This window comes from Polyodon spathula, chromosome 22 (genome assembly GCF_017654505.1).
Source record: "Polyodon spathula isolate WHYD16114869_AA chromosome 22, ASM1765450v1, whole genome shotgun sequence".
NCBI lineage: Eukaryota > Metazoa > Chordata > Actinopteri > Acipenseriformes > Polyodontidae > Polyodon > Polyodon spathula.
Window position 1 is genome coordinate 20,633,987 of NC_054555.1, and position 24,815 is coordinate 20,658,801.

General features: G+C 38.3%; 1 protein-coding gene across 1 annotated transcript in view; it reads right to left on the bottom strand.

The window, feature by feature from the left end:
- LOC121297027 (mediator of RNA polymerase II transcription subunit 13-like) overlaps positions 1–24,815 on the bottom strand; it is a 135,413-nt gene that overhangs the window by 49,587 nt on the left and 61,011 nt on the right. The window contains exons 3-4 of the mRNA XM_041223042.1: positions 13,967–14,051; positions 7,601–7,684 (exon numbers count right to left, since the gene is read on the bottom strand). Of these exons, the coding sequence (XP_041078976.1) occupies positions 7,601–7,684; positions 13,967–14,051 (169 nt within the window). The remainder of the gene's footprint in view (positions 1–7,600; positions 7,685–13,966; positions 14,052–24,815) is intronic.

Genomic DNA, 24,815 nt, shown 5'->3' on the forward strand with positions numbered 1-24,815 from the left:
TGTGTGCATGTAGACTAGGGGTGTAAAAATACATTCATGTCATGACATACAAGTGGCAATACAATATGTATCATGATACATGCCATGCACAATAATATCAAATGATAATTTAATGATGAGCTATTGTGTAAGAGTGCTAAAATCACACTATCATGTACTGCCTGTCTTGATTTTAGTGGGAAGCTACAGTGTGTTTCCTATTGGATGGTATGCATGCATATTGTTCAGCACTGGCTGTACTTTGAAGTTCAAGATAAAACACTGCCCACTTTATCTAAATTCGTATGAGGAAAATGTCTTCGAGCAGAAGTAAGCACCATAGAGCAGACAGCAAAATATGTTTAATCCCAACTGGACGGTTGATTTTCTCTCTTTTATGCAATCGCATTAAAATGGAAAACCGTTGTACTTATAATGCCGAGCAACTGTAGCAGAATGTAAAGCTGCCTGTGTGAGGTGTCCCTTTGAAAGCAAGCACAGTAATTTCAAAAAGGCCTTTTATGTGCCACTGGTACTCAAACAGGTTGCCCTAAAACAAGCAAATGCAAACTTCACAGAGGAAGACACGCACATCATTTTGCAAGTAGTAATACAGAATTAACCGGCTTTATTTGGAAAAGGCCCCAGTACAAAACATTGTAAAGCAGAAAAAAAGCAGGCACGGCTTCAAGAAACATTGCAGACATTAGCAAAAGGTATAATGATGTTAAAGCCTGTGCTAAAGACAAATTAGCACAAATAAATAAATAAATAACTATGAGGGGTACTGGAGGGGGGCCTCCCACAACCACACATACACTGCTGAAGAACAGGTGTCTAATTATTAAAATACATCTGATCAGGGGGAGTCGGTGGCCAGGATATTTTAAGACTCAGTAAGCGCCGTCTACTGTTCTGCAGCCAGAAACATCTGCAGGTTACGTTGGCACTTCAGTCGAAGTCCAGCTGGAAGTGTTGCTTGCAGGGGACATAGGAAAAACGATGCATTTATTTGCCCTCTTAACCAAAGCAGCCATTACCTAGCTGATGCATTTAGACATTGAAGCCTGGCAGATACCAGAAACATCCCCAGCTGGTATTTAGAATGAGCCAGTTGTGTAAAAGGTTAAGGCAACCTTTATGTGTACTGGTATGACATAGCTCCTGGCAGTAGCACTCTGTATATCATCCTTTAACTCTGAAAACAGATCTGCTACAGCCTGTTTATCAAGCTGGTATCTCTGTAAGAGTCTCTGTCTCTGTAAGACATGTTCATCTGACTGGTCCTATATATTCTATTTGCAGGGGATCTCCTCAGAATCCCTCATTCTTTTCTGATTACTGCAGAAGGCGTAATGCGATCATTCTACTGATTGAAAATTTCAGGTAAACTGGGAGGTGGGTTAAAAGAAGCAGGGAACACCCTGAAATGCCCTCAAAGTTGTTGCAATGAGCCGCAAGGCTAATTTTTCAGTGTAACTCTGACACTGAAAATCGGACGCAGCTGCAACTTGTCCTTTGCACCCAAAGAAATCATGCAAGCAGTTGTTTTCCATTTTTGAAAATGAGGCCCTTGCATTCAAGAAATTTGGTACAAGAACAAAAAAGGAAAAATAAAAATACTCTTAAGGTTTTTGTGTTACTCAAAACTAATACTTATAATACAAGGGCTGAAACACAGCAAAAAGGCCAATTATTAAACCAAAAAAATGGTTTGTGAAAAGGTTATCATATAAAGCTGACATTTTTTTGTGAACTCCAAGAAACCAATGTTGCCTTTCAACAGTCAAATCGTAGGGTGCCTAAATAAAGTGTTACTGCCTGTTGCATGTTATTTAGCAGCGGCATCAATCCCAGATATAATAGATTTGTTAATATTGTTTACTGTCAGGAGTCTGAGGGTGATTTCATTGCGCAGCAGATTCCCTCATTAGATCACCAGCAAAAGAAGCAGGCACAGTAATTTAAGACTAGCATAATGAAAAACTGTAAATGTAGTTTTGCACTAGAGCACGGTCAGCTGTTGCAGAGAAAACTAAGTTTAAACTCACCATTTTAAGAACTTTGAAAGAACGCATAGAAATACTGTAATCAAGAACGGTACTGCTGAAAACAAATGTAGAGAAATAAAAATGAAATGCATTTCAGTCTAATTAATTGCAGTAGATTAACTGCCATTTGCTAATTTTAGCTCCCAGATTGTGCTAGTGAAAAATAATAGTTTGGCTGAGGTTAAGAGCAAGGAAGTAAAGCCATGACAGACTTCCTGAAAGACATTGCTCTCAGATTTATTTAACCATATCATGTTATATAATCAAATAAACTTTTGAAATCAATTGTGTTTATTAGAAGTAGAAAACTAAAAATGTTGTATGGCATTGTTTTGTAAGCACTAATAAAATCAAAATGGCTAATGTTTCTCAGAAGACATGCATTTCTTATGTTTCTTTGAGTAGTTCTACATTTAGAACTATTGAGTGTTTCATAGTTATGGATGATACAATACAAGCTGACTTGTACCCCCCCTCCTCTCCCTCTGAGCTGCCTTAATAATTCACTGTCTCGCTTTCACACAGCGGGAGGACTCTGCTAACAGAGCACACAGGCAACGCTGTCAGTTCCACAGTATCGAGTGGGTTTATCAGCCCCTGTCTGGGTAATTTCAAGGTAACAATAATGTAGTAACATCCCGCCACATTTAGCAAATGGGAAGCTAAACCACAGCCTGCAATCAGATCTGAGGGAGCGGTTCCCCTCTATTATCAGCGAGGTGAACTCCACTACCACTGTTCAGCAAGTCTGCAATTACCCCCTCGCACTCTCAAGTGCTAGAGTGAAGTTTACTCAAAAGCATTACCAGGACCTCTTTTTAAAGCCCAGCTACCAAACCAAAAATAAACAAGTTAGATAACAGTTACAAACTCGCAGTTGCTTCCACCGCCGAGGGGACAGACGTTTAAAGAAAGTGGCAGAAAAATTACCTTTTTGCCGAGACAGTTATTACACTGGTAGTACATAAATAGAGAATGACAGAGAGTGAACGTACTGTTTCAAATGCATATTTCACAGACAAAGCATGATTATTCAGAAACTGTAGATGGTATTTCAAATGACTAAATACAAGGCATCAATCCACTCCTGCCGCTCTCTGACTAACAAAATCGCTGGTAATCTTCAATAATGAAAACGTCCACACGTTAACATCTCTCACACGACAGATATTGCTGTACCTGACTAGCTCAATCTCCATCTCACAATACACAAAGTTGCCCTCTCACACTAAACAGGACATGGCAAACCCTGTGCATTGAATTCACAGCTTTGTAAACCCAGTCTAAAAAACAACATGGACTTGTTAATTAAACAACACATTAAATTAACTTGCTAAATACACCATTTGTAAAATGAGATGAATAGCTGGGCAAGATGTGACTGGAGTGCAGGAAATATTATACTCTAATGAAGTCTGAGTTTTCCACACTATGCATATCCACTCACTACATAGGTTTCAAATGAGAATATCTGAAAGAGGTGATATCTGGTTCTACATTTGGGAAAGAAAATCTATTTTCAATGAAATTACAGGATTGTGATATTTTATTTTTCTTTCAAAACTGCACATTTGAGACCCACAGTATAAAGTGAAAGTAGACAACAGGAAAGATTTAAGAAAGTATTTTAGCTGCCATGCAACCTCTTTATTAGTAACTATTAATGCCTTTAGGTGATGTTGGTTTAGTAATGATAAAACTATTCTTAAATTATGATTAGGGCTTCCGATTTTCGGTTTTAACCAATAAAACACCATGCGGCAGGGTGGAAATGCCCTGCACTTAGAGGGAGCAGGGCAAAGCCCTGCTTATAAATATGTGTATCGTTTTTGTGTTAGAACGGGTCTTTTGTATTTTGAAAATCACAATGTATTATGATTTAAAAATGTATGGTGTTGTGCTTATTTAAAACAAGTATGTTTTGATTTGAATCTATTTTGTATTTATTTAAAATACGATCTTCCATTATTGTTTGACAGCATGGATGGGGAAGCCCCGTCCCACAAAACTCGTGTGGAATGTGACCATCCCAAATTGATTAATTGAGCGTTAACCAGCACAGTACTTGTTTTGTGGTTGAGCTCTGTTTTGTTTAAACTTTTATTTTTGCTCAGTGAGCAGTGTTTTTGTTTGTTAAAATATTGTATTTATTTTTGTTTAATAAAAACGGCCCTGCAGTGCGGTTTTCACCCGAGTACCTGCCTGTGTTGTTTCTGTCAGCTGTCTGGTCTAGGAACGTTACTCTCGGCTACCCTGTCACATACCCCCAATACAAAAAAAATAAATGTAATCGATGGTAGCCAATAAACACCGGAAACCATGGGAAAAACTGTGGAAATGGTTAACCTATTCACATTGACTTTATCCCTTTCCCATTAAAAAATAAAACCTACTACAAGAAAAAAAAATACATTTAATCAGGGGTGGACAAATCACTATGTGTGGTAGACCAAAGGGCTACCAAAAGGTAAACTATGCAGCCCACCACAAATTTTGGTAGCCCACATTTTTCAGTAGATAAGCATTTCCATTTAACCCTAAGCACCATTTAAAAAAAAATGTGGACAGGTACAATTGTAAGGTGGTGAGGTTCAGAAAAGAAATCACTTCTGAGGGCCACCATATACAACCAGATACTGCCAAAGTTTGCTAACAACCTAGAATCATTTACATTTATATTTTTAAATATTCATAAAAATGATCTATAAAACTAGGGGCGGACAAATCGGCAGAGGGTGCCTGGGACTAACAAAAATTAGGTCCGGACTACCGAACTGTAATGTTCCAAAGCCTGCGGGACAACCGGCGGCTTCTAAAGATTTTCTTTTTCTTAAGCAGTTACTTCAAAGATCTTCTGTATAGAAGATCTTTGGTTGCTTTGTACAGACAGACTGATAAACCAGTTCAGTTTACTTCCCGTTTAGTAAACGCCTACTCAGTTGAAGCGGTAGCTATAGTAAGCAGTGAATACAATCGTGATTGGTTCATGCCTTAAGATTCATGACATTATTTTATATTTTATTTTTTTTAATCGTGCATTAGTTGCTTGCAAGATCAGGTGACAGGACATATTGTGGCAGTGTGCCCCCCCATGTGTGTATTTGTGTGTTATGTGTTGCATGTGTTTCACTCACTCAGGGTTGTGTGTTCGGTGAGTGAAGAACAGGTGTGGAGAGGAGAGAATTAAAATGAAACGAAAGAAAAAGCAAATAACAGTTGCTTTGACTCTCTGTGTTTGTTTGTCTGTTCGTCCACTGTCTGTTTTGTTTGTCTATTTATTTTGGCCTCAAGTGCCGTGTGCTGTTTTGTTTGGTATAAATATTAACAGAAACTAGATTGTTAGCAAACTTTGGCAATATCTGGTTAAATATGGTATAAAAAAGAAAAAAAAGAAAAAAAAAAGAACGTTTTATTAGTGGCCCTCAGAAGTGATGAACCTCACCACTTTACAGATGTATCAGTCTACATTATTTTAATGGTGCATAGTGTTAAGTGGAAATGTTTATCTACTGAAAAATATGGGCTACCAAAATTTGTGGTGGGCTACATAGTTTACCTTTTGGTAGCCCATCGGTCTACCACACATAGTAGTAATTTGTCCACCCCTGAAAACACGTAAACATAAAAATGATTTTTTTTTTCTTTCCTTTACCCTGTGCACTCACACTCACAGTATCCACTGTGCATTAACTAAACTCTGGAAGTGTTGCATTTGTTTTCAAGACGTATTATTATTATACAATACAGTGGTACCGTACAAATAAACTTGGTGGCCTAAACGTGTACACAGAATATAAACAAAAGCTTTAAACACAGCTTTCTGCTGACTTAATAAAAACAACAATAACATCAGAGTATGCATTTAAAATAGTACAAATGCTTTGCATACTTTATAAAGACATTACCATGTGAGGGGGCTCCCTCACAATAACGTTCAGTTGGAAATAAAAAAATAAAATAGCGCACATTTGTTAACTTTCTGCTGTGCTGGAGCTGCAGTGTCCCTGCACCTCGGTAACACTGTGATAGCCACTGAGAGTACAGTGTTATCTCCTGTTTATTTTTTTTTTTATATATATATATATATGTATATTACCTCAGCCATAACTCCGATAAAATATAGTAGCCTACTGTATACTTGTACTATACCCACTGGTGCCATTCTAGTAAAGTATAAAGAAAATTCCCCGCTCTGATTGGTTTATCTGTGATGTCACTGATCTTGCAACCAACTAGCGCGATTTAAAAAATAAATAAATAAATAAAAAGTAATGTCATGAATCTTAAGGCTTGAACCAATCACAATAGGTTTCGCTGATTACTATAACTACCGCTTCAACTGAGTAGGCGTGTACTAAACAGCAAGTAAACTGAGCTGGTTTATCAGTCTGTCTGTACAAAGCAACCAAAGATATTCTATACAGAGGATCTTTGAAGTAACTGCTTAAAAAAAAAAAAAATCTTTAGAAGCCGGCGGTAGTCCCGCAGGCTTTGGAACATTACAGTTTGGTAGTCCGGACCCAATTTTTGGTAGTTCCGGGCGCTACTATCGATTTGTCCGCCCTGCATTTCCCAGCGCAGCCAGGCAATGTCCCGCTTTCCTGCCTTGTATCTATCATTGACTCTTTCTGAAAAACCTGCCCAAACTATTGAATGACATTCTTATATTTCAACTGGAGACTCCGCTTGTGAGATTTAAAACGAGATATAAAATTAGGAATGGAGGGTTGTTAGCGGATTTAAAGCTGTATTACAGTTAAGATACGGAGGATTTAAAGCAGAATTGCACATTGTGGAGAAATGTAAAAAAACATGCCTATACACAAAAACCCCAGAAGAATGTAGAAGACTATAAGGATTTTGTTGTGGAACACAGCAAAGGAAAGAAGGTACAACTTAAGTATGCAAGTGCTGTGGAGTTACTAATATAAATATTTTGACAGAAAAAAAAATGCTGAAACATTTTGGAAAGTAACCAAACAAAGTAATGTTATATAGTATATCAAAAACGAAAGCCCAGGAAAAAAAAAAAACAATAAAAGTCGAAAACAGCTAAAAATAAGCATTGAAAAAAAGAATAAACACCAAAAAACAGAAGCCCTACTTATCCTGAAAGGATGTAAATTAAAACCTGGCTGTTAATCTGTCTGCAGAAAACCCAGTAACCTCTGTGCAGTCTCGTCCTTAAGTTTACTCAATAGCTCCATTATGGAATGCCTGTCTAGCCTGAATCACTGTATAATATATTAATTCCTACGGAGTACAAAATGCAGTTACACCAAATAGTAACAACTCAGAATTCCTTACTGCAGCAATGCTTTGCCCTATTCATTTTAACAAAAGCTGCTCTATATGTTAAACATAAAACAAATGGGACAACCATTAATTAGTTTTGGTGTGATTTGCATCTCTGAGTTCAGGAGAATTCATCATAAACCACTCATGTTCGCTCTTGTGATTCATCATCGAAACCTCAATGCAAACAACAGTCTTTGAATAAATTACTGGTTGTAAAGAGCTTGGCAGTCATGATTGTGAAACCCATTAGTAAGATGAATCAGATTTCCTACCTGTTATTCACAGTTTTCTCATCCTTCCCATAAGGCTTGACAAACCATTTCCCAATCCGCACAAAGCTTTTGTCCATGAGACACCTGTAAACAAAACACAGCAAGCATTGAGAAAGGGGCAAGAGGAACAAATAAGAGTACTTGTTCACTAAACTACATGCATTGCAATGGAGTCTGAGTACATATGGTAAAAATGATAGAATTGAGGAACTAACAAGTGTCATTAACATACCTCCAATGCCACAGCTATACATGTCAAATGTGAGAAATCAATCTGCTGAAAGCACTGATTACAGTACCAGTCAAAAGTCTGAGTACACCTGCTTGAAATCAGGTTTTTCATGATTATCTATGCTTTTAACTGTATAAACTTGTCTATGAACACTTAATATTTCATTATATGATACGTGTACTTATATAAGCTGACAATCATGTGAAATTCACAAACAAGTGAATTGCATTCAAAAATTTAATTTTTAAATGAAAATGTAAATCTTGTCAATTTCAATGAAATGGTCAACCAAAGCAAGGGGATTTCAGTCTGAAGCCCAAGTCAGTTCAAAGTCTGAAATGTATATAACACAGTGTTAGAACACTGGCCTAAGTATAAAAAAGTATCTTTGTTAGATGTTCTCTGAGTTAACTAGCATGTTACGTAATTAACCTTTTGTCACCAATTATTGTTAACAGGTGAGGGTCCATGATTATTATAAATATAGGTACCATAGGCACAAGTTTGTAATTCCTGAATGTAAGGGAGTAGAAAATGACAAAATATGCTCAGTTAAGCAAAGAAAAAAGACAGTCTGTAATTACTTTAAGAAACGAAGGACAATCTTTAAGACAAATCGCAAGAACTTTGCAAGTGTCTGTAACTGCTGTGGCCAAGACCATCAAACAATTTGAAGAAACTGGCACTCATGAGGACCGAACAAGGTCAGGCAGGCCAAGGGTGACCTCAGAATCAGAGAACAAGTTCATTCGAGTCACAAGTCTGAGAAACCGGTGATTAACTACCCCTGAAATACAAGCTACTAAAAGTACAGATGTTTCAACTATTCAGAGGAGATTGCGTGAAGCTGGCCTAACTGGAAGAATTGCTGCAAAGAAACCATTGTTAAGAGTGCAGAATAAGAGGAAAATATTTGCCTGGGCCAAAAAAACACAGAAACTGGACGTTTGAGGAGTGGAAGTCGGTCTTATGGACCGATGAGTCAAAATTTGAAATATTTGGGTCTAACCGCCTAGTATTTGTAAGACACAGAGAGGGTGAGCGCATGAGTTCTGCATGTGTGGTTCCCACTCTCAAGCATGGAGGAGGCAGTGTCATGGTCTGGGGTTGCTTTGCTGGTGACAGAGTTGGTGATCTTTACCAAGTCCATGGCAAGCTCAACCAGCATGGCTATCATAGCATACTTCAGAGGCATGCCATTCCATCAGGATTACAGCTAGTTGGGCAGTCCTTCATTCTTCAGCAAGATAATGACCCGAAACACACCTCAAAAAGTTGTGCAAAAACTATCTGGCGAAGAAGGAAAGTGAAGGACAACTCAATCTAATGGCCTGGCCTGCCTAGTCTCCAGACCTCAATCCCATAGAACTTGTATGATACGAACTGGACAGAAGAGTCAAAGCAAAGATATCCACAAGTGCCATACACCTCTGGGAATTGCTGCAGAAGAGCTGGGAAGACATGTCGGGTGATTTCCTGCTGAAATTTGTTAACCGAATGCCTCGTGTTTGTGAGGCTTTATTAAGGCAAAGGGTGGCTATTTTGAGGAATCCAAGATTTAGAGACAATTTAAAATTTTCTTGAACATTGCTTTGATACTCCTTATGTTTTGTTTTGTATATTGTAACATGTGTTTTCATTTTCAAGTATTTACAGAAACGTATATGACGTAAAACATTGTCAATTATGAAAAAAACTAGTTTCTAGCAAGTGTACTCAAACTTTTGACTGGTACTGTGTGTGTGTGTGTGTGTGTGTGTGTGTATATATATATACATACACACTGAGTGTACAAAACATTAGGAAGACATTCCTAATATTGAGTTGCACCCCTTTTTGCCCTCATAACATCCTCAATTCATCAGGGCATGGACTCTACAAAGTGTCGAAAGCATGCCACAGGGATTCCAGCCCATGTTGACTCCAATGCTTCCCCCAGTTGTGTCAAGTTGGCTGGTAGTGGATCTATACTCCGAATAGCTCATTCCATCTCATCCAACAGATGCTCAATTGGACTGAGATCTTGTGACTGGGCAGGCCACTAAAGTAAGCTGAATTCACTGTCATGTTCATGAAACCATTCCTGGACAATCCTAGCCTTGTGGCACGGGGCTTTGTTGTGCTGAAAAAATCCATTAGCAGATGTATACACTGCTGCCATGAAGGGATGCACCTGATTGGCAATGATATTCAGATATCCTGTGGCATTCAAACATTGCTCCACTTTAATCAAGGGGCCCAATGTGTGCCATGAAAACACACCCCACAACATCACACCACCTTCACCAGCCTGCAATGCTGACACACGGCATGATGGATGCATGTACTCATGTGGTTTTCTCCATACCCTAGTCCTCCCATCAGCGTGAAACAGCAGGAACCAGGATTCATCAGACCAGGCAATGTTTTTCCAATCCTCCCATGACCAGTGTTTTCATTCCTTAGCCCACTGCAACCATAGTTTCTTGTGTTTTGCTGAAAGAAGTGGAACTCTGTTAGGTCGTTGGCTGCCATACCCCACTCGTGTCAAGGTACGACGAGTTGTGCATTCTTTTATGGGTCTTTCTGCAACAATGTTGTACTGGACTGTCAGTTGACTAACTGTAGCCCGTCTGTTGCTCTGCACAATTCGTGTCAGCCTCCTTTGGCCTCTTTCATCAATGAGCCATTTTCGACCACTGGCCAGCCGTTGGCTGGATGTCCTTTGCGTGGTGGACCATTATTGATACACACAGGAAACTGCTGAGCGTGAAAAACCCAGCAGCGTTGCAGTTCTTGACACACTCAAACCGGCGCGATTAAAGTGGATTTAACAGGTTACATCAATACGGGATCACAGCTTTCACCTGGATTCACCCCATCAACCTATTTCATGGAAACAGCAGGTGTTCCTAATGTTTTGTACACTATATATATATATATATATATATATATATATATATATATATATATATATATATATATATATATATATATACACACACACACACACTACCGGTCAAAAGTTTTAGAACACCCCCATTTTTCCAGTTTTTATTGAAATTTAAGCAGTTCAAGTCCAGTGAATAACCTGAAATGGTACAAAGGTAAGCAGTAAACTGCCAGAGGTTAAAAAAAAAAGTTTAGGTTACCAAAAACTGAAAAATAATGTACATTTCAGAGTTACACAAAAATACCTTTTTCAGGGAACAAGTAATGGGTTAACAACTTACAGCTGTTCTGCAACATGGAAGTAAATTAAGCCTTGAAAGTTGATGCTAACAATTCCTACAGGTGTCCCAACTTTTGTTGACTACTTACAAACCCTCTGTCTGTATAAAAGCAGTGTTGGAACAGACTGTGTTACTACACCCTCTTAAGCATTATTTGGACAGTATTGTACTGCAGGAAGTAGTATATTGCTATCATAATGGCGAGAAAAATGCAATTAACAAAGGAAGACAGATAGCCCATTAAAAGCCTTAAAAGAGTAGGTCTTTCCTTTAGAGAAATTGCAAAGAAAGCCAAGGTGTCAGTGAGTACAGTTTCCTACACCGTCAAAAGGCACTTGAAAACTGGAGGAAACTCTGACAGGAAGAGGTCTGGCAGACCCAAAGCCACAACAGAAACAGAAGACAAGTTTCTGAGAGTCAGCAGCTTGCGTGATAGGCGGCTCACAGGACAACAGCTTAACATTGGTCGAAGTAAGCAAGTCTCAGTTTCAACTGTGAAGAGAAGACTTCGATCTGCAGGTTTGACAGGTCGAGTGGCAGTAAGAAAGCCATTGCTAAGATGGCAAAATAAGAAAATGAGGCTTGTCTGGGCCATGAAGCACAGCCAGTGGACTACTGAAGACCGGAAGAAGGTGGTCTTATGGACCGATGAATCAAAATTTGAAATCTTCGGTTCATCACGCATGGTTTTCGTACGCCATTGAGTAGGCGAAAGGATGGTTCCTCGGTGTGTGACATCAACTGTCAAACATGGAGGAGGAAGCGTGATGGTCTGGGGCTCTTTTGCTGGATCCAAAGTCGATGACTTGCACAGAGTGAGTGGCACCCTGAACCAAAACGGCTACCACAGCATTTTGCAGCGCCATGCAATACCCTCTGGTATACGCCTTGTTGGTCAGGGGTTCATCCTACAGCAAGATAATGACCCAAAACACACCTCCAGGGGATGTCAGAACTACCTTAGAAGAAAAGAACAAGACGGTAGGCTTCAAATCATGGAATGGCCAGCACAGTCTCCAGACTTAAACCCCATCGAGCTGGTTTGGGATGAACTGGACAGAAGGGTGAAAGCAAAGCAACCTACAACTGCAACACATTTGTGGGATCTTCTGCAACAGTGTTGGGAAGAACTTTCCAAACAATATTTGATTTCCATTGTAGAAAGAATGCCACGAGTGTGTTCGGCTGTTATATCTGCAAAAGGTGGCTACTTTGATGAGTCAAAAATTTACATTAAATTTTGTTAAACAAAACGATTCCATGATTTATTTTTTATCTCCAATTGTTTATTTGTTCTATGCGTTAATTTCAGAGTACATTGAGACATTATACTGCATAAATTTCAATAAAAGCTGGAAAAATTGAGGTGTTCTTTATATATGTGTGTATATATATATATATATATATATATATATATATATATATATATATATATATATATATATATATATATATTATAGTTGTCAACAGTATGTACAGACAGTATAGAATACAAACAATCAGTCTAGAATGCAAACTAGTGTTATTGACAATTTTACAAGGGCTCATCCAGATATATGCAAAATTGTGTGACACAGATGAATGAATGAACACAGACACTCACTCACTATATCACTAAAACCTGATACTCTGAATAGCCTAAACTAAATAATGGTATTACCAAGTGGTATGCCAATTGAATAAGCGGTTCTCCAGATCAGTGGAGTGTGACACACGTGTGTGCGAACGCCTCCACTATATCCCATTCGCAGATGACTTCCTCCCCAGCAGGGGATAGATAATAAGTCATCATTTCCTGATGAGTTGAGGTTTTACAGTTTGTTTAAATCCTATTAAAAAGCTGCTCAATATATCCATATCTCTCACAGACAGGGAAAATTTAAGATCAACGATCTCAGGACAATTTTCAATTTCAAAATCTCAACATCATTTAATTTTTTACCCCCAAGGATTAAATGAATACAGGTCATACAGACCCCATGCGTCTCTAAATGTACTGCTTGCTGAAAAACTATTCAGCCCCATATTAAAAATCCATGCTGTGCGTCTAACTGCAAACTAAACAGGTAATTTTTAATCTCCCAAGTTTTTGGTAATATTAGAACATGTCTTTGTGGTTGAGCATCTATTTTTTAGTTTTGAATATATTTGACTATGGAAAAAAAAAAAAAAAAAAAAAAACACAATTTGCTCTGAATATAGAAGTTGGGAACGAAAAGAAGAAACTTAAGCCCCGTTATGTGGGTCATAGGGCTTGGTTGAATATGACAATTGGAAAGCTGAGCACTTCTTTTTATTCAGTCACTTAGACAGGTAATTGGTTCAAGGCTGCCACACACCGTACATGGTGCGACTAGTGAATCTGTGCAGCGATTTACAATCAAGGGTAAAAAAATATATCTAAACTGGTTATCCATAAAGAGAATCACCCACTGAAATGTGCGGAGGACAGTGGTACATTTGTGTTTATGAGTAGTGTGTATTTGTATATGAAAATCCAGTTCATTTTTGCTTCTTTTTTCTAGATATGTTTGTTTCTTTACACCAGTGCGTGAATATTAAATATGTAGACATAAATCACATTCCACAAAAATGAATCGTTACAACCCACATGGGTTACACAGTTATTTCATACAGAGGAAATGGCTATACATAAAACACAAAGGATCATAAAACAGCCTGGACGCTCTTGAGATTCCATCAGTGTCGTCTCTAGTGTGGAACATCATTTCACGTCCGGTGTGTGGCAGCCTTTAGACACATCATTGTTTTGAATATTATGTCCATTAAGTGTATTCATTGATTCTCAACGCATTACAGCATGAGATATAAATAAATTAATAGCAGTGAAATAGTGAAATTATGGGGCTTAAAAACTGACAGAATCTCTAGGGAGGGTTGATTTCTGTCGGCTGTGCTTACCTCTCCAGAAGATTATGGATGGCCTTGAAGAGGAGCGTCCTGCACTCGTAAGACAGCCCACTCTCCCACAGCCCCTCCTCCGCCACTGAGAGAGAGAGAGAGAACACTTTACTAACAGACACAACATGCACCTCGAACAAGAATATCATTAGAATACATACAATACCAACTTGACATTAAAACACACACCACTCAGCCCTGCCTCCTCGACACACTGAAATTTTAACAGATTTATTATTTCAGAGCCTTTCTACATTTATAGATTAGGAGGAGAACACAGTATTCTAAGGGCATAGCATTCTGTGTTCAGTTCTGGCCACTGCGCCACCACCTCTTTATTTAAAGTCAACTTTTTTTTTTTTTTTATTGTTTAATACAGACGGTTTTAAATCCTATCTGTAACTCAAATTCATCAAGGGTGCACAGCCTAATATTACCACTGTCACTCACTGTCAGACACAGTACATACCCCTCAGTCACCAGCACTTGCTAGCAGGCAAAGGTATTATTATTATTATTATTATTATTATTATTATTATTATTATTATTATTATTATTGTATATGGAAATGCCCAAAGGCTATGAAAAACAACCTTATTCAAAAGAATTGTTCAACCTTTCAGTTCTCACCTTCATCTTTATATTGTATCACAACTGATGGGATTGCGACCCATAATACATTGTATTTACTGTTAACACAGACTTTCACAAACACAGATGTCTTATCTAATATGAAATGCTTTAGTACTACGGTAGACATTTCACGTCTGTACATTGAAAATGCTCTATTTTATGTTTATGCTCTAATGAGGACATTTGCATTGTACAATCCAACAGGGAAGAAATCTTATAAAGAGACTACCCTTTGCTTTTGTTCACACATTGGATTATAAAGAAAAATCTTTGGATTTCTTATCAGGAAAACGTTAAGTTCAAAACAACAGTAAATATATTATTATAAAAAGCTTTTTTACTTGCACCGGACAAGCACGTATGGGCCGAATGGCCTATTCTCGTTCTATCATTTTCTTGTGTTCTCAAATATAGGCAGGAACTTGCTTTGTCAAATTGACATAAAACATTTTTTGACAACCAAATTCTCAGAAGTGAAAATGTAGCCAGTGAGGGGGACTGAATATTTCAAATATGTGAGCCTACATACACTTACACATGTACTGAGGGAACGTGCTACAATACAAGGCTTTAATTTGGTCAGAATGGACTGAATATTTCTAGTGAATTGAGTACACTGTTTTTTTTCCAGCAGCGTCTCCAATATTTACCTCCAGGATCCCCGGTAACCATGGCAACACTTATTCCATCCCCCCCACTAGTAGGCCAAGTCAGGGAAACTGTGATTCTACACTGGGAACGGCTCCTTGTGAGCACAGTGCCAGCAGCCAGGAGAAAGTGCATTGCATCTCATTAGCAAGGTCTAGCAGGGATGTGCTGTGCCACTCCAGAAACACCACGGCCAGCTTTGAACACCTCCACAGATCACAGGATTGCCACTCCAGAAACACCACGGCCAGCTTTAAACACCTCCACAGATCACCCTCTCCAGAAACACCACGGCCAGCTTTAAACACCTCTCACACTGCCACAGATCACAGGATTGCCACTCCAGAAACACCACGGCCAGCTTTAAACACCTCCACAGATCACCCTCTCCAGAAACACCACGGCCAGCTTTAAACACCTCTCACACTGCCACAGATCACAGGATTGCCTCCAGAAACACCACGGCCAGCTTTGAACACCTCCACAGATCACAGAAACACCACGGCCAGCTTTGAACACCCCTCACACCTCCACAGATCACCCTCTCCAGAAACACCACGGACAGCTTTAAACACCTCTCACACTGCCACAGATCACAGGATTGCCACTCCAGAAACACCACGGCCAGCTTTAAACACCTCCACAGATCACAGGATTGCCACTCCAGAAACACCAAGGCCAGCTTTAAACACCTCTCATATTGCCACAGGTCACAGGATTGCCACCCCAGAAACACCACAACCAGCTTTAAACAACTCCACAGATCACAGGACTGACTCCAGAAACACCTCTCACACAGCCACAGATCACCACTCCAGCATTATGACTCCCTAACCCTAACATCACTTCTTCTGTGTTACACAGTATCTAGGGAATGTACTGCATTTGGCAGCAATCTTTTAAAAATGCCTTTAATTTAACTAATCAATCCTTCACTTCTACCAGGTACAAACTTGGGGTGTAACGATACATTAATGTAACATGCAGGTCACATTTTCACGATACATGTGATGGTCCTGATGGGCTACTTGTATAATGGTAATAAGCTCAAATGATCATTTAAAGATGGGCTATTTTGTTAAAAGAGCGATCATACCAACTATCTGGGTTACTGTATACAAGTTCCCAATAGTAAAAGCAAAGCAAAGTCTAATAAAGCATAGTAACGCACAGATACGAATTGTGAAGCTCACAGATGTATGGTAAAGCATATTAAAAACATGAAAAACCTTGTAAACTACGGTGAATGTTTAGTATAACCATTGAAAAGCATGGGAAAAAAATACAGAATTGCAAGGACAGAAGAACATTTACAAATGACATAAGGTCATTTGACCCATCAGTGCTGGTCCAGTTCGTAGTAGCTGATTGATCAATTTGAGACCTAAAGGATCCAATTGATTCTGCTTCAACAACATGACCAGGTATCCCATTCCCTCACCACTCTGTGGAAAGCAGTGTCTCCTACCATCTGTCCTAAGTCTATCTCCACTTAATTTCCAGCTGTGTAAACAAATTTGGTAAAAACAATAATGCATAAGATATTTTCTGTAGCCTTTCTGTGCATTCTGAGCCTTGTTGCAGAAGACTTTGAAACTGTAGACTTTCAATATAAGGTCACCAATAGAGAATGTGTTTATAAAAATCTAAACTCTGAAAATTAGTTCCTGGACAGCACTCAAAGAGTCATAACAAAACCCAAATACACTATGCAGAAAGGCATCATCCATATTTTATTTTCCAAACACAGAAAACATTTTACACAGTAATTTCTGCAAAATGCCTTTTGGGAATAACTTCTCAAGGTCTGGCATTCACAAAAAATATGTCTTAAGAAATAGAACACGTTCTCTGAGGAAATGTATACCGACTGCTTTTTAAAAATATGGGTTCCATTAACCAAAGCAATACTGAAGAATTCCAGTTTCTGTGTACATTTTTTTTCTCTGCATGTTTTTCTAAATCACATGTATATTACTGTGAAAGTATTAATGCAATGTTATTTTTTTTTTAAATAAAACTCATTACCTACGCTGACAGTCCATCCAGCAAATGCATCAAAACTGTTAATTACTGATAAGAAATTGTCTGAAATCGTGAATGCAACAGGATTGAACTTACTAGATTTAGCAAAAAATAAAGAGAAATGATGAGAAAATTAAGAATAAAGAAAAGTAAGTTAGTATGAATAAGAAATATTTTATCAAGAAAAATGTTCAATAAAGTGTTAACTCTATTACAATGAACACACTTAGTAGTAAGGCCACCCCTCTATTAAGGACACACATTGGTGCTTCCTTGTCTGGCCTTAATAGCAAGTTTCACTGAAGTTACAAAATCCCAGGATGTTGCGTCAAGATATTTGTCAACCCTGGCAAAAAAGCTAAGGATCTGGATAGCAGCAAAGATCATGTATATTTAAGTCTCTGTGTCCTGTCTGTCTGCTCAATATTACTGCCACTGAAGCGATCTTGCTACAGGCAATTATCCAATCGAACAAGAAATATGGTTCCCTGGATCACCCAGTATTGACATCTATCTGTGTATCCACCTATCCATCATAACTGACACTTTTCCAATCTGTTTATTTGCTGTATCTGTCTATTGTACCATTCTCTGCCATTACTGATGTACAAGATAAGACCCCAGAAAGATAATGCATAGAGACTGGCAGGTACATGCATTCCTTGCCATGTCTTTGCAATACATCTCTACTATACACTGGGGCCATCAACAACATGGTGGATACTATTGCCTGTTCATTTTTTGATGGGATGTTAATGTATTACCTGATTATCAAATTGAATAATTGATTGATTGTTTCTCTGATCATTTCGATCATCAATAAATGCAATAATCAATTGTTGTTTACACAATAAGTAGGACTGTATTTTTTAATAGTAAAACAAAAATCTTAATTTTTATGGGGGAACTGCATATTACATGGCATTGGGTAAATTTCACGGAAATCGTGAAATCTGTAATAACCGTGAAAAGAATACAGCCTTAACAATACAGTGTTTCTTTAACCCAACTAGAGAAATATAACTTTCAATAAAAAGTGTCAGTGCCTTGTGCTGAGAAATAAATACTAGCCATTCCCTTCCCATTTAAACTAAATTCTACAATATGGTCCAGCTATGCTAGTCCAGTTTCTATTAGCTTATTGATCAAATTTGTCAAGTTGGGTTTTAAACGATCCAAGTGATTAAGCATCAGCATTATGACTAGGCAGCTCATTCCATCCCCTCACCACTCTGTGTGAAGTGTCTCCTTCCCGCTGTCCTACATGTAGTCTATCAGTGACGTTTTTAAATACTGCTGTTTAATTCTCTATTAATCTGTGTGGGTTTTTTTTTTTTTTTTCCCCGGGGGTGATTTTCTAACCCACATATTAACATGAAATGTAAATAAAATGTGGGCTGTGAAAAATCGTTTTTTTAAATGTTCACATCTGTCAACAGTGAGTTTTCAAAATACGGGAGCTTTTGTAAACTAAAATCTTTATACAAAAAAATACAAAAGCGAGGGGGCGTGGCAAAGTATGTGAACTTGCCTCACGCACTGAATGCATGCCTGCCACAGGACTCCCCTGGATCATAAACACTGCTAGATAGACAGGGATTGCAGTAATTAATTTTGCAGACATTAAAAGTTTCCTGACATAAGAGGATTTAACAGTCGAATACGGGATAAAATGTGTCCCGGGAGATGTCCGGAAGAAGGGTCCAAAATGTGGGAGACTCTCTGTGAATACAGGAGAGTTGACAGGTCTGAATGTTTGAGTGATGGTATTAAGATCCACCGCTGTTTACTGTTTTTACAATAGATGCCACCACCAGATAAATTCATTCATTTCATGAATTCGCTGTTGTTTGAACATCAATCAGCACTAAGAACCAGAAGAGCATAACTGTTCTTGTAGCCTGGTTTTAGTTTAATCACACAATCTCAGAATGTTAGTTTAACTCGCTGTGTGAGTTTCTATTCTATACCATTCTTCTTCACACTGTGAATTTGACACAATCAATAAATATCTCAGTTTGAACATTACAGTTTAGTTCATGTACTGTGGTAATCCTAAAATGTACTTAGTCATTTTAAACCTGAGGGGTAGTCATGATGAATCACGCTCTATAAAGCTAAAAGAAAAAAAATACACCCCATAAAATTACCAAACCATAAATTAAAAAAAAAAAAAAAAAAAAACTTGTACATTTAATACAGGCTTGAAAATTGAAGACTTTAAGAACTTAAGTTTTTTTTTTTTTTTTTAAAGAATCATGCCGATAACAATTCTAGACCCTAATCGTATAAATTGGGCATGTAAGATCCCATTTCATTTCCTAATCATTTTAAATTTTCCAGCAAAACACATTTTAATGGGAATTTCTGTATCAAAAAGCCATGATGAGTGATTTTTATGATACTACAATATTGTGGATGAGGCTAAGTATACAATCTGTGTACAGTAAATAGAAAAGACTTATTGAATAAATAACCTTAAACTGCACACTGTATAAAAACCCGATTTGACATGCATATCTTTGACAATGACTAAATGTTCAGGAAACATTTGCCATAATTGGTATAAATCTATGTTTCCAAATTCTGGCCTGTATCTTCACACAGAGTGGTGAGGGCATGCAAATAGGTTCACCTCGTCATGCTGTTGAGGCAGTAATATCCTAACACAAGCCTGGAATCCTTTCTATTAGCTAAACTGTTATTGATCAGTACTGTTTTTGTGTGTATCGACCTCCCTCCACTATTTCTTTCTGACGCTTGTAGCATTATGCCTTTTCAAAATATACACTTACTTACAGCAGAAGCCTCTACACTTTTCTCATTGGAAAAATATCTACTTCTGTGGATTGGGTTTATTGGGGAGTTCTGAAATCTCGCCATAAAAAATCCACACCCCATAAAACAGGACAGTTTTCCAGAATTTTCTAATACCAGGTTTTCAGGTACAAAAACAATATTAAAGCATTTTTTGAATACAGAAACAAAAATGTTGATGTGTGAGTATATCAGTGTCAATGTATGTTGGATTGTCAATGATTGTGTGCGTTTCACCAACAACTATACAACAATAGTGCTAAATTCAGAAATACTAAAATAAACTTTAATCAAATCACTGAAATTTTTTTTAAAAATAAGTCTTTTTCATGTCTTAAAAAAATGTGTTTCAGTGTGTGTGTGTGTGTGTCTGTGTGCATGTCACTGTCAGCGTCTTATTTTTAAAGAGCCCATTCTTGTGTGCTCGTAAACACATGTTTATTTCATAGAGCCCGCCTCCCGCACTAATGCAGTGTTGAGCTGCCACTCACCACACAGCACTGCGACTCAAACGTAAATCAGCTCTGACTGAACTGGGTCGCAGCTCTTGAGTGCAGCCTTACCCAAAGCACAGCTTCTCTGCCGCGGAGAACTATTACTGCTGCCATACCTCTTAGTGCCCACTAGGAGGAGAGATAGAGAGGGCCCTGTTAGCAACAGAGGTTTCCATTTGTCCTTAAAACAGCAGATAAAGAGGACAGCTGATTCTGGGAGAACAACTTGCTGGGTGGAACCCTTTGTTTTACTTTCTCTTGCTCTCTGAATTTATTTATTTGTTTAATTCTGGGTTCCAGAGAGGCTATCTTACAAAGCCGAAAAAAAAAAAAGGTTTTTACAAATGTGGGTCTAATATTCATGTTAGTAACATCCATCTCCCACAACCTTAATTCCTAGAATATCTGTTCATCATTAAAAAAAGATAATTCAAATAAAATAATAAAAAGTAATACAGAAAATGAAGAAGCAATTTAAATAATTTTTTTTCCCTTTTTCACAGTGTCTGCAATCTTTCTGCGTGGTTCTGGGTTCTGTTGCATCAATACGGAGTTAATCTTGTCATTTGTCCATCCCCCCACACCCTTTGGTTGGAGCCATAACAAGTCTGTTCATGCTGTGGAGCAGAACAGACCCTCCTTTTGTGGTAAGCAAAAAAATAAAAAATAAAAACAAGCCCAACATCTGGCCACCATGTGTGGAACCAGGGTCAGTGTTTGATGATTTTCCTGTAGGGATGGACAAGTTTGGGGATTTGTAGATCCCCAAAAGGATTGTTGAGCAGGACACCTCTGTTTAGTGTGAGCAGCGCACGTTGTATTCACTACACCTTTTATTTTCATTTGTGTTTTGACAGTATTTTCTTTGGCATCTTTTTGTCCCTCTCTATTTTACATCAGTGTGTATTGTCGCCCGGCTCATACCAATGTTGGTAGCAGCCCATGGCTCTCTCTGTGTGCTACCAAAATAATTCCTGGCCATCCTTGAGTCTCTCCATTTGCCAGCAGATTACCCACACCCCTTTCACACTGCCCTTCAATGTAACCTGTAATCTGTATCAGTTCCACCTACTCTTCCAATATTGAGCTCAATACACAGCTTTAAAACAACTAAACATTACTCAGAGAGTTTAGAAGGCATATCAAAACAGTGTAAAAAGAATTAAAAGCTGTCAATTGAATAATCCTGTCAAATATACGGTAGTTTTGCGCGTGCGTGTTAGTAATGACTAATAAAAATACAAACTGTCGCAAGAAGACATAAGGTTGTAATGTGCAATGTACAAGGAAGGCTACAGTTTGGAGAACGTTGTATTCTATAGTATTAAAACCCGAGATATTAAAATGTTTGGTAACTAGACAACATAGAGCAAGTGTCATCTTATCTATGTTTGATTCAATCTGCTTTTTCACTAGAAATTCTTATCTTCTCATTCTGAACATTCTTTTATTGCTGTTTCCAGAGCCGCCTTTTCGTAGTCTGCGTGTGTATCAAGCAGCGCATTTACATGCACACAACAACTCCTGAATTATTTCTGACATCAAATCTCATATACTTTAAAAAAAAAATAAAAATCACAATCCTTGTAGTACTTCTTTTCAGTGGGTGGAGGTGTAAGGGTAGGCTCGACTGTACTGTGATCCCCGGTACAAACACTCAGGCATCACCATTCATGTCACATTTATTTCACTGCTTACCAACTACACACAGTCCAGCAGATTTTACAGTTTCCGACAACACACATGTTGAGCATAAACCTAAACATAACAAGATTTGCTACAGTATGGTAGCCGTTTAACCTTTATTCTCTGTCCTCACCAGGGAGCAGCGTCATTTTAGCTAATTAGGTAAAAGATGTACCTAATAAGTGCCGACAGCATGCGACATGCGACACACAGCATATGACCAAACCAGGGATGATGGAATTAATTAGATCAATATCAAACCTAATACTCATATAATATATAATGTAAATCAATTTTATTCTGTAGAAAGCAGGTGTGAATACCTTTAACCCAGCAGCTGAAGGTTTCTCATTAATGAGCTGGAGTTGGAAGAAAGAAAGTTTTCTGGAAGGAGGTGTGCTTGGAGTGGTAAATGCCAGTCATACAAATCAAAGTTTACATCCAATGCTATTTTTCTCTTTTATTAGATGCGATTCTTAGCTAATAAGATATCAAGCAATAAGAGTGGCATAATGCTGATTTAGGAAATGCTCAAATGTTTTTCAGTAATACAGGACAAGAGCAAGAGTTCAGTAATGTACAATTCAACAAGCCCTGGTCAGAAGTTCTCCTTTGCCCCAGTGACAGCAGCGTCAGACTCCACACACTGAGTTTGGCTGTGTTTGTATGAAGCATGACTGTGTGGTCTGTCTGTACTGACACAGCCCAGCGGTGAGGGGGAGATAAGCACAACTCAGGCTGCCCTCTGGAACCATGCCAAGCCCCTGCTAAAGGAGTTGAAATGCGGGACAGGAAAAGGCCTGCTATCGAGAACACGTAGTGCACTGTTATATAACCTGACAGCTTTGCTTATCTGCCATCCTGAGAGCGAGGGTTTAGGAAATGAGTTCTAAGATTCCCTATTTCTGACAGGACTCCCTGATTACTTGGGGAAATATAATTAAGTGTGTATCGATCATCCTCAATAGTAAACAAATGAGTTTACCAAGTTTATGAATGAGAGGAGGCCATTCAGCCCATCTATGCTCAGCGGGTTCCTAGTAGTGGATTGATCACAGTAACCCATTCCATACCCTTCCCTTTGTAAAGAATACCCCTTCTCCACTGACACATCCGACCCATGAGGGCTCGGTACGATATGGGTGGTTCTCCGCTGGCTACTTGTCAGCCGAGCGAGAACCAAACTGTGAAACTCTGGTCTCACAAGACATCTGAATCCAGCTGTGAGCCAAGCTGACACGGACAGGGTTAAGGATTTTTGGCATTACAATTGCATCAGTCAATACACTCCACAAAGATAAACAGCAAGCAACATGGCAAGCAGCAAGTGTGATGAGAAAGTACTAGTTTCTCTGTGGGCAGACAAGTGTCCAGGAATATAATTCAAAAATGAGAAAGTTTATGCCCAGATTTCTGACAATTTGAAGCAAATGGACATAAACCGCGGGTATGGTACACTTAACAACACACTCAAAAACACAACATTCTACCACATTTCTCATCCTTGACCTTTATTATATTAATATAAAGAAAGTAATGCAGAAAATAAAACAATTCTAAACTTATTTACAAAAACCTAGTAAAACAAAATACAGCTGTACCATACATACAACTACAGCTCTCATTGCGCTTTGCACAGCTTCTTTTTTTAAGCAACCAAACAAAAAACAACTCTCGAAAAAACAACAGCAAATGGCTTTAAATCTTTAGCAAATCATATTTTTAAAAGCTTCATTTTTCCTTTTCAACAGAACTAATTGAACTTTATTAAGTCAAAATAATCAGTACAATTTGTGGATTAAAGAAATTCCTAAATATATTTTACAAAATAGAGCGATAAAAGATACAGCTGTACCATTCGTCTATTCATTTTTGAACACCGTTTGTTTGCATACCTTTTGGCAAACTGAGTTAATTAATAACAATAATTAATAACAACTGTCTTTCGTTGCGTGTGACGTCAGAAGCACGGCTCGGCTCGGCTCGGCTCTGCAGTGGAAAAACAACCCAGGCTCCCCTTAACCGCACCGTGAGGGCTCAGTACGGCCCCGACGCGGCTCGGTTATACAGTGGAAAAGAGGCAGTCTCCTACCCTCTGTCCTATGCCCATGTAATTTTAAAATGTGTCCTTTGATCCTGATTTCTGTGCTGCGCTTAAATTATTGGCTAGGGTTATCTTTCGCAGGGATTAAAAGATTGTGAAACTTTGCCAAAAGGTCAGGATTAATGGCAGTGTTCCACCTTAAATAGGGTATAAAAGTGCTTCCTATGGTGGTTACAGCTGTTAAAAGTAAAAAGACAGGACAGGATCATTCAAGTTATTAATACTGACTCCTGTGCAAGTAGTTTAAAGAGTTACAGAACACCTTGCAAAATGTAGGAGAAATGCGTTACATTTGCTGTGTCCCGTGTTGTCCGTACTGCAGTGTTATATTTGTAAACATGTTGCGGACTCATCTGAAATTTGTAATCTCACATTGGTATAATCAACTGGGCAATACATTAGTTAACATTTCATCAGGAGCGTTCATACAGAAGAAAAAACA